Raw genomic sequence first — 11,264 nt, forward strand, 5'->3', positions numbered from 1 at the left:
AACATTTCCTGAAAATTTCATCCAAATCCATCCATAACTTTTTGAGTTATCTTGCTAACAAACAAACAAACCCTTGCAAAAACATAACAACAAGATATTGTTCTAAGCTACGGGTGGATCAAATAGGAGGCTAATCAGAGTTGTTTTGAGTTTTTTATGAATTTTCAAAAATTGCTCAATGATGAGAAATAGGAAAATTGTAGATTTTGTGACCTTGCTGTGACCTTGAACTTTGGCCTACTTGGCCCAAAATTTAATGGGTTGGTCCCAGGGCCTAGGCCTATCTGTGGGGAAGATTTGGGAAAGATGGGTGGAAGAGTTTTCCCATAAAGTTGCTAACAAACAAACAAACACACAAAGCAAAGTGATCACAATACCTCCTGGTGAAGGTAAATATTATCTTCTACTTCTACATTCAGATCCATGTAAATATTACACATTGTACCTTTAATGCACCATCCAACCTATTATAGGGGTTGGGCCAAACACAAAACCAGTATTCACAAAGGCATTGACTGAAGAAACAACATGTAGAATAGAAGTGTTCTTTGGAAGTGTGCACTGCAGTGGGTATTCGTTCCCTGCCTTCTTGCAACAACAGAAGAGAGAATTCAGACCGAAAAGGATTAGCATAGCCTGATTAAAATATTGGCCACTGTGTTCTTTTGATTCGGTTTTTTTTTTTCCTTATCTTAATTGGTTTGCTGAGGTGGTTTAGTATAATATTACCTGTGTTTTATTTCCCTGTTGGACCTGAAATAGATTAGCTTCCATTAGCTCTGGCAGTGGTTTTACTATCTGCACACAAGGGCTGCACAGTATATTGTCTCAGCATTGTCCTCACAGTTGACTCATTGTAGGACACGTCAAGACAGACAAAGGAACTCAAACAAAGAGATGACTCAGATGATTCTCATTTACCAAATAATCCACATGAGAAATCTATTCTATTTGATTGAACATAATTTATTCCTATTTAAAGGTTCTTGAAAAAATACCAGAATATTAGGAACAAACACCTTTTTTTTTTTAATCTTTTTTTTTTTAGCAATGTAACAGTACATACAAAGAATTGGAATTGCAGTGCATACTTTATACATTGACTTTTATATAATTTTCCTCCCATGCCCAAACCAACCTCAAGGCCCTCCGAGATGGAAAAAGAAAATTATAACAAAGTCTCTGTGCAGTAGAAAATCAATGAAGTACAAGTAGTAACCAATCTGTGATGTACAAAAATAATATCTGAGCCAACAGAAAATAGAAAAGGGAGAAGAGAGTTAAAAAAATTAATAAATGAATAAATAAATAAATGTATAAATAAATAAATACCAAAAAACAGACATAGCTTGTAGATACATGTGCCTACTATAAAATATTAGGCATTATATGGATGTATCAAACGTGAAAATAATTGGTAGACAAAATGAATTAAGACAAAAACAACACCTAAACAAACACAAAATGGAGAGTACAGTAGAACAAACACCCTTAATGCAGGACTGGATGATCTCATCACCTTAAATTGTGTGAATGATAATGAATGTTAATTTCTCTTACTGTGTACTTTTCAGAGGCCTCACACACATCACACATCATACTGTGTCATAAAAAATAATAGTGTCACTAATTTTCTACTCAGCTCAAATTTGTTTTAGAATGGCACATTTTCCAGTGTAATTACAGTATTTGACAGAGGTCGCTGCACTAACCTATGGGTTTGTAGCATTAATATTACACATACAGGCTGCTAGGCTAATCGGTTTATTTCTATTTAGTGATAATTTAGCATCTTTCTGCACTAAAGTGTTTGGATTTAGTGTGCTGTAACCTGCAGACTTTGTGTAATGTGATGTTTTACTGCTACTGAAGAAATAATTACAAATTCCCACCAGTCCATCCGCTGCAGGTCCGGCTTTATTACGTTTGTGTGGAAACGTTTTGGATCCATTATAAAAGTGTGACAGAACAAATTAGGCCCACACAGTCGAAGTAATTAACGGAAACACTGCAGCTGTATGTATATGAAAACATGACCAGTGTTTACTTCATGTAGCTATTGTTAATATTGTAATAACATCAGTCCAAGATGATGGAAAAAGGAATTTCAGGTCAGATACAACAAAAGAATTTGCACAATCTAAGCCTCCAGAAACAACAGAGAACTAGAGGAAAACTTAAATTGGTTGTAACTCACCAAGATTTTGTAAGTGACTGTACCACAAAATATCATCATATGATCTTTTAGCCAAGTTGTCCAGCTCTAGATGAATGGGTTCATTTACAAAGAATTTATCCTAAACTGATCAAGAATAACTTTGACTCTTTGCTGCAGATTCTTAATATCACTTAAAAGCATCAAACTATATGTTATATGGGTGCTTCTATGAAACTGGGTTCATTTTGGTACCTGGCACTGTGCATGCTTTTTAGACCCAATAATAAAATAGAAATTTAGACATATTTCCCCTCAGGATGTACCTAATAATGACTTCAGATAAATGCAAAAAAAAAATTACACTCTTGCTCAGAGCCATCCCAAAATTAATGAATTTTTAATAAAATGTTGGGGCCAAAAATAGGACCAAAATTGGGACATGAAAATCTACCTAGGTGACAGTGCATTTGATCTGGAAAACATCACTTGAAATGGTCTTATATACCACTATAAATAAAGACTGTGTGTTAAATTTGATGATCTTAGTGGTTTTTCTCATCCAGACATGTGGGTTTTTCATGAATCTCATTCCAGGTTTTGTATGTAACCCATCGTGTCCACTGGCGTTACGTGCAGAACCTGCACATTTAAACACATATAAATTGCAAGTGATTTTGCAACAGTGGTCAATTTTGTGAAACACTCTGCCTTGTATATTTACTTCAATTCCCAAAATGTTCCTGTGAGAGAATAAAAAGATTTGAAAAAATAGTAGCGCGTCATTTTCATGTCCTTTGTACCATGTTACATACGGATTTTGTATAAGAATAATATAAAAATGTGTTTTATCTGAAAAAATAGTTTCTCTTTTATCTCAGTAAATATTTATTTTTAAAACAGACCCAAAGGGCTTCCAAACTTGCTTCATAACATTAGTCTACATCTGGTTTGAATTTTTACCCCCATGTCCTGTTTTTAGGACCAGTTTCATAGAAGCACCCATGTTGCGGAAGAAAAAATATTGCAGTGCCATTTTTTTTTTTTTTTTTTTTCCAAAATTGTAAGGAAAGGTTTGAACTAGGAGTGCACTCATATATTGGCCTGACATTGGTATGTTTACTTGTGGTTTTATTAGTTATATAGTTATTATTTATTAGTTATTTGTTACATAAGACTGTTTTTCATTTTAACAAATCATATGATGAAGGGCTGAAATTCTCAAACTATGTAGTAATTATTTTTGCATTCATCAAGGTGTTATCATCAGGGTAGGTAACAAAACAGAAACGGGAAATAATATCGGTATTAGCCGAGAATTTCAGAACTGGTGCATCCCTGGTTTTATAATAATTTTTTTTTCAGTGACACTTTATTGAAGATTGCTTGTAACCTTTTAAGATGTTAAAATTAAAAGCATAATAACAAGAAAGACAATTACAGTTGCATCTCTACTGTTGTTTCTGTTAAATCAACATATACAGATAAATAATAGGCGACTGTGTTCACATCCATCATATTATAAACTTAACTTTGTTGGTGTGCTTGGAAACTTTCCTCTAATCTCCGCTAGTTTCTGTCATATTTTCCTCCCATAATTCCTAAAGTCATCCATTCTTCCTGCCTAACCCTTTCTTGTCATTGTGCCTCCTTTTCTCATCCATTTCTGGCCCATAATTAATTATGCCGTGGCAGCCCACTCAGAGGATTCAGCTCTGCTCTTCTTCCCTGTAGCCACGGGCAAAACACTGCTAGAGCGACCGACTCAGCGCAGTCGTCATCCACCTCCATATCATATTATCAGCTTTGCTCAAACCTCTCTTGGTGCTCTGTTTACATGTGATATTTTGGGTCATTTTTGTTTAATCCAATCACTGCCTGGTTTTTCCTCTGCTCCATCTCTGACGTCTGCTAAAAGCTAAACGAAGTCCAGATTCTGTATGGTTCCTGAATGCAGCTTTAAATGCATCTTTTTCCTCAGTTATCAGAAATCTGCAAACCAAGAAATGTCCTGTCCATACATGGTATTTGTGCAGAAACAAAGCAAAGCATGTGATGAAGTATACCCATTGGTGTCAAACATGCGGCCCGGGGGCCAAAACTGGCCCACCAAAAGGTCCAATCTGGCCCGCTGGATGAATTTGGGAAGTGCAAAAATTACACTGAAGATATTAACAATCAGTGGTGTCAAACACATTTTACACATACAGACCAATTTGATCTAAAGTAAAATAATAGCATTGTGAATGCACAGCAAGCAGTAAATCTCAAAAACCACAATTAATTTCGGTTAATGAATTACTGCCCCAGTTTCGTTATCTTTAAACCACCTTGGCACTCTAAATCTCCAGTTATCTGGACAAAAAGCTGTGTGTTCTGGAGATTTTTTGACCACCGGTGGCTCTGGACTGCTCCATTTAGGCTGCTTACCAGAGGGGGGGGTCACATAATATAAATTAACTCACCAGTTATGTTTCGGATGGACGGACCAAACCAGGAGACATGCAGAATTCGCCGAAAAGAAGGGGTGAGGTTTTAAAAAGTTAAAAGAAAGCTTGATTTTTTTTTTTTTTTTTTTTTTTTTTTGCTTCAGGCAAAAATAGAAAAAGTTACAAAAAGAAAGAAGTCAGTTATTGATTAGTCTAGCATCAAACACACATTTCATCACAGAGAGAGAAAAAGAGTTTCCACTATTACTTTTTATACTCTTTAGTGACTTTGGAGACTCCCATTATTCAATGACATCATTCGTCGTGCACTTATTGTTGGTTAATGATGGTTACTGGACAGAACATGTCAGACGTACGTCAGTTACTCCACACTAATTCTAAGAAAACACATGTTTGAAAGTTCACTTGAGTTTAACAAGCGCCCTGGACACCTGTCAATCAAACCAACTACATAGCTTAACCACAAAGAGTTTCAGAAAGCGCATCTTGCTTAATACCTGCACAATTAGGCTAGCATTTCTTAACCACAAAAAATCCCTTGGTTCATAATCTGGTTTTTCTGCTCGACTCTGTTTACCATAATTACTTTCCAAAGATGTTAAATTAGATCTTTTACGTAGAATCTGACCTTTTCTTCAAGTTCAGCACAGGCAGGTGTGAGTTAATCAAAACCACACTTACTATTCAGTACACATAAAGTAAAAACAAATCAAAATATAACAACTTAGGTTCACACATTTTCTCTTTTGTTTTTTATATTGATATTAATTTAAAACAGCCTTATGATGGGCATCTGACATTTTAGAGCAAGACTTAAAGCCACACATTCAACTTCCATTTAACGTAAGATACGTCTTACAGCATAATAACCTATAAACAGTGACAACATTTTTCTAGGTTCAACTGGACTAGTTTGTCTCTTTAGAGGCAAAACTAGTCCAGTTGAACTTCAAAGAACTACCGTAATTTCCTAACCACTGAGCGCACCTGAATATAAGCCGCACGCTGCCGTCTCCAACGTCTCACCATCGGTTCACTGATGCTAAGCTTACGTGCAGCAGCTCTATTTCCTTCTTCAACAGCTGGCTCAATCACCTTTAACTTGAAAGCTGCCTCATACGCATTTCTTTGCGTGTTTTCCATGATGAGAGTGTGTGCATGACGCCCAAAATCACTGATCTGAAGAATTTAGTGTGAGTGTGTTTGATTTACGGTGACTCGATCAGTTTCTTTGGTGCACTGTGACCTGTTCGGTAATTTCGTTGGTCTGGTGTGATGAGCCTAAATGTATTGGCGGCATGTAGCTCGTTAGCCCGAAAAACATGAATTAGCCGCATCATTGTTTAAGCCGCAGGGTTCAAAGCCTGTCAAAAAAGTAGCGGCTTATAGTCCAGAAATTACGATATTAAGAACAATGACCAGGGCAAATGAGAAATTAAATGAGAAATTGTCCTTACTTTAGTTACAAACTCCAAATTTTTAACCATATTATGCTTGTTACAAATGTTTGGGTAACACTGTGCTTAATACACATGTATAAATGATAAGTTGAGGCATAATATTGTTAAAACTGCACTTATTTTTCTTACAAATTTCAATTTTTCAGGTTATTCACATGTTTTTTGTTTTTTGTTTTTTTATGTTAAAGGATAGTTTGTAAAGGTAAATATTTTCATAATTTAATGTTTTTTATTGCACTAAAACAAAGAGAAAAGGTTGTCATTATTTATAGGTTATGATACTATTACTTTACTGGTCCAGCCCACTTGAGATCCAACTGGGCTGAATGCAAACCTTGGAAGAAATGAGTTCGACACCCCTGAAGTAAACACTTCAAATGTAACTTTTAAAAGGAAGAAAACCCCATGTTCTAATATAATGCAACATTTCTCATATATAAACAGATCCTTCAAGCTTCAACCTTCATCTTATCTCAGTGAACAAGGGTGAGAGAGTGGCGGTCAAATGAGCATGCACTGTTAACACTGAAATAGAAAACGCTCCAAAATAGAAAAACTAATGTTCCTTCCTGACTGTAGTTACAGGAAGCAGTTATGTTCAACTGCAATGGGAGTTCCTAAATGGATGCCACTGAAGCAGAAGGTCTGTGTGTTAGACAGGAGCGAAATATTCAGTATTTGTGTGTTTAACCCTCAGTTTTGGCTCATAGGCATAAACACAGCCAAAACAAAACAAAAAGATTGGTTTTCAGTCTGTTGATTTAACTCAAACTCTCCAATGCATTTAGATTTCAGATTTGTTCATGACATAGGTCTCTACTCTAACTTGGTCCTCCTTGAAAATTCTCTAGATTCAGAAGACAGTTAATAAGACAGTAATTGGCATTTTTGTAATTTTATTAGACATGAAGGCTGCTTTCTCTGATACAAATTACACAAATGCAGAATGACTATCTATGAACAAGATCAATGTCTTGCAGATTTTAAAGGCATTTTCATTATTAAATCCACCATGCCACTCAGACTCTGATAATAGTGCTGATAGTATTGATGCTGAAATCATGTCCTTTCCACTCCAAGTAACTTAGACACAACTACAGACAGGAACATCGTGGGAGTACAGAAGTGGAAAAGTTTTCAGACGCCTTTTAAAATATTACACAATCTCAAATACTATCATGAAATATTTGTGGAAAAATCTTTATTTGCATTATAAAAGGTGTGGCTGCATCAGACAAACAAACAAATTATAATTTTTGTTTATTGTTAACAAGAAAAAAATAACTGGATGTGTTTCATTATCTGCTGAATCATCCAGTTTTGACCTCGATGGAACAGAGCATGTGCAGAAGGGAACATATGGGTTTGGAGAATGGAACAGTACTGACTTAAGAGTGATTCTTAATGCAACATATGATAAATGCATGGGGTGTCTAAAACCTTTTTACACCACTGTATGTTCCAAATATATTTGCATATGTTTCTTTTACTTTTGTAAACACGCATCAAACAGTAAATCTTAAAAACCACAATTAATTTCAGTTAATGAACTACTGCCCCAGTTTCGTTATCGTTAAACCACTGCGTACTATAAATTTCCAGTTATCTGGACAAAAAGCTGCGTGTTCTGGAGATTTTTTGACCAACGGTGGCTCTGGACTACTCCGTTTAGGCTGCCTCCAGAGGGGGGTTGCATAATTTAAATTAACTCACCAGTTATGTTTTAGATGGAAGGACCAAACCAGGAGAAATGCAGAATTCAACAAAAACAAGGGTTGAGGTTTTAAAAAGTTAAAACAGAGCTTGACTTATTGCTTCAGACAAAAATAGAAAAAGTTACAAAAAAGAAAGAAGTTTTTTATCAACTAGTATTTCATCAAACACACTATTCGTCTAACCCCACTGTCTCAGGAAAAAAAGAAAAAGCAAAAAAGAGTTTCCTTTATTACCCTTTTATAGTCTTTAGTGACTCTTGGAGACTCCCATTTTTCAGTGACATTATTCATCATACACATTATTATTGGTTAATAATAGTTACTAGGCAAAACATGTCAGACCACTTGAGCTAATCCTAAGAAAAACACATTTGAAAGTTCACCTGAGTTTAACACTTTGGACGCCTGTCAATCAAACCTTGGTTTGACATTTGCTCCAACAATCTAGCTTACACTGCATAGTTTAACCACAAAGAGTTTCAGAAAGCATACTCTTGCGCAATTAGGCTAGCATCTCTTGACCACAAAAAAATCCCTAAATTCATAATATGGTTTTTCTGCTCGACTCGCTTTACCACAATTACTTTCCAAAACTGTAAAATAAAATCTTTTATGTAGAATCTGACCTTTTCTCTTAGTTCAGCACAGACAGGTGTGAGTTCACCAAAACCACACACACAAACCTGACGAACCTTTCACTGTTCAGTACACATAAAATAAAGATGCAAAATAAAAAATCAGAATAAAACAACTTAGGCTTGCAAAACAATAATATTTCATTTCTTCTTTCCCTTTTTGGTTCATACATTTTCTCTTTTGTTTTTTATATTGATATTAGTCTAAATGTATTAAAATAATGAAGATAAGCTTTATGATGGTCATCTGACATTTTAGAGCAAGACTTAAAGTCACACGTTCATCCTCCATTTAACACTATCTGTACTACACTTTATTCACAACACAGTGGAGTCTTTTAATGTGGTGGGTGGGATCTAAGGGTCTGTTTTGCCTTTAGTTCTCTTATGTTTAATATCTTTTCTTAACTCAGTGGGATCCCAGGACAGCCTTCTTGAGATCACATTCCGTGCCAAGCCCCCCACAGCGTCTCGTGACACCCTCACTCCTTCTTCATCCATGGGGCCCCTGGCGTCTCAGTCCCAGCACCAGATCAGTGACAGTCCCTGGGTGTCCACCTTACCTGGGCCGTGCTCTCCGGGCACCGTGGGCGCCGACGCCAGCCCCCTGGGGCTCAGCGGCAGCGCGGTCCGGCTGGAGTGTTTCCGCTTCTCCTCCCGGGGGCCGGACAGTCAGGAGCAGGGCCAGGACACGGGGGAGACTCCCAGCGACGGAGCCCCGGACGAGAGCTCTCTGCTGGGGGAGCAGGTGCTGGGAGCCCTGGAGCTGCTCCGTTTCAGGGAGTCGGGAATCGGATCGGAATACGAATCGAACACAGATGAGAGCGACGACCGGGACAGTTGGGGTCAAGGGGAGGGGGCGGGGCCTGACGGTGCAGCTCGTCTGCTCAACGTTCTGAATGCAGAGATCCTACCAGACTCCTTAGGGGACGAGATGGCGGTGTAGAGGTGCTCTTAATGCTGCATGAGTATCCTAAGGGGGATCTGAAGGACCTAATTAAACATAAATAATGTATTACAAAATTATACAGAGAGCTCTACAGATATAAATTATATACAGTACACAGTGGTCACTCACTATACTCAGAAAAAAAGTGTTGAATTTTACTGTTCTGGTTTGTTATTTGCTGTTTATGTGAGTTGTTTCACTTCTGTAAGTGGTTAAAATGGACTAAATTAAATAATAAAAAAAAACAGATGCAGACTTCACAATTAGATAACAACTTTGGTCTTAATTATAACTTGAATTCGATTGCAATAACAATGCTCTGATGAGCTTGATTTTATTTGATTTGCATGCTTAATGACAAAATCTAACAGAATAATAATGTAATCACAAGTTATAATAATGATAATCATAGTCTACAGAGTCCTGATTAACAATAAACATGTTTAACAAATCAAACAACTCGGAATTTTATCAAAAAAAAAAAAAAATCACACATTAAACAGATGCTGTTATTTTGAAAACTAAAATATACTTTACATTTCTTCATTTCTCAGCTCCAGTGTCTGATGTAAGCTGAAAATATTCATCTTTCTTCTTGCTACTGGCTGTCAGATGATGTAAACGCTGTGATGTTTCAGGCTCTGTCTTTCTGAAAATCTCTGCCGTCTGTCAAACGCAGCGTGTTTTTTGTCATTTACCTTGTCTGTGTTTGTTAATGATTGGTGTTCCGTGCATACGTTCGGTTCTCTGATTCGGTGACATCGCTGCTCGCTGGACTTCTTACACTGTGGTTGTTTCTGTGTTTATAGATTTGTGAGACATCCAGCATGGATTTGGTTATTCTTGCTGTTTTTTTTGTTACGTTTTTGTTTTTTTCTAATGAAGGTCTAAACTTGTTTGTTAAATCTGTCTGGATATGCTAACAAATAGTTTGGAGTGACCCTCGCAGTGCTTGCTTTGACACCTATAATTGTGGGTTCATGTTTCAGCATGTATTCTATCTCAGACTGTTTTTCTGCTCAGTACTTTGTATATAGTTTAATCAGCTTTGATGCAATGCGTAAAATATTTGGCAAGACTTTTTATTCACTCTATTCTTATTCCTGTTTTATATCATAAAGCAGATGAGTTGGTGCTGAGTCTCAGAGGGAAACATCACACTGTGTGCAGGTGCTGCTACAAGCTTATCTCAGCTGCTTAAGCGCAGCCACCGTGTGTAAATATTATTTATTAATGCCGTACTGCAGCAGTGATAAGTGCTGCGTCACTGTCGATTCACCGGGAAGAGGAATTGTTTGGAAAGTCAATGGAAAGATGGAGGCGGCGTGAGAGACTTTCATTTTTCGTCTGGCCAGCTGTCGCACAAGCTCCAGTGAGCCAACTCTGTGAATCACTGAGACGGGCGACGTGTCTTGGAGCTCACTCCAAAATCGATTAATCTCCTCATAGCTCCGCCTCTCTCCCCTCACCTTCTTCGCCTTTTTTTTCCCCCTGGAAGCTCATCACCTCTTTCCTGCTCTCTTGCACTCACAATCTGTCTGCTCTATCCATCTATCCATATCAAGCAATTGCTTTCCAAGGTTATGTCTGTTAACACTGAAGTGTACAAAAAAATGAAAGTGCACTTACATGGATGTTTCTCCTTGTGGAATTAAATGCCCTTTCTCAAATACCACGTGTGCCACCGGTGTCATGATCAATTATGTGCATTTGCTTGCATGCATGGATGATTTAACCCAGTGGTTCCCAACCTTTTTTGGCTCGTAACCCCATTTTAACATCACAAATTTATTGCAACCCCAGACATTCAAAACAAAGATTTTTTTTTTTTTTTTTTTTCCCCTAAAATTAATTTATTTTTGATCATGTAATAGTTTGCTATACTGTGTTGCAAATAAAC

The 11,264-nt window shown here is 37.0% G+C and overlaps 1 protein-coding gene across 1 annotated transcript in view; it reads left to right on the forward strand.

Moving 5' to 3' along the window:
* The window catches only part of LOC115437883 (carboxyl-terminal PDZ ligand of neuronal nitric oxide synthase protein-like), a 97,013-nt gene extending 85,970 nt beyond the window's left edge, over window positions 1–11,043 (forward strand). The window contains exon 10 of the mRNA XM_030161264.1: window positions 8,829–11,043. Coding sequence (XP_030017124.1) covers window positions 8,829–9,361 — 533 coding nt within the window. The 3' untranslated portion in view covers window positions 9,362–11,043. The remainder of the gene's footprint in view (window positions 1–8,828) is intronic.
* The last annotated feature ends 221 nt before the right edge of the window (window positions 11,044–11,264 follow it).

This window comes from Sphaeramia orbicularis, chromosome 17, assembly GCF_902148855.1.
Source record: "Sphaeramia orbicularis chromosome 17, fSphaOr1.1, whole genome shotgun sequence".
In the NCBI taxonomy this organism is placed as follows: domain Eukaryota; kingdom Metazoa; phylum Chordata; class Actinopteri; order Kurtiformes; family Apogonidae; genus Sphaeramia; species Sphaeramia orbicularis.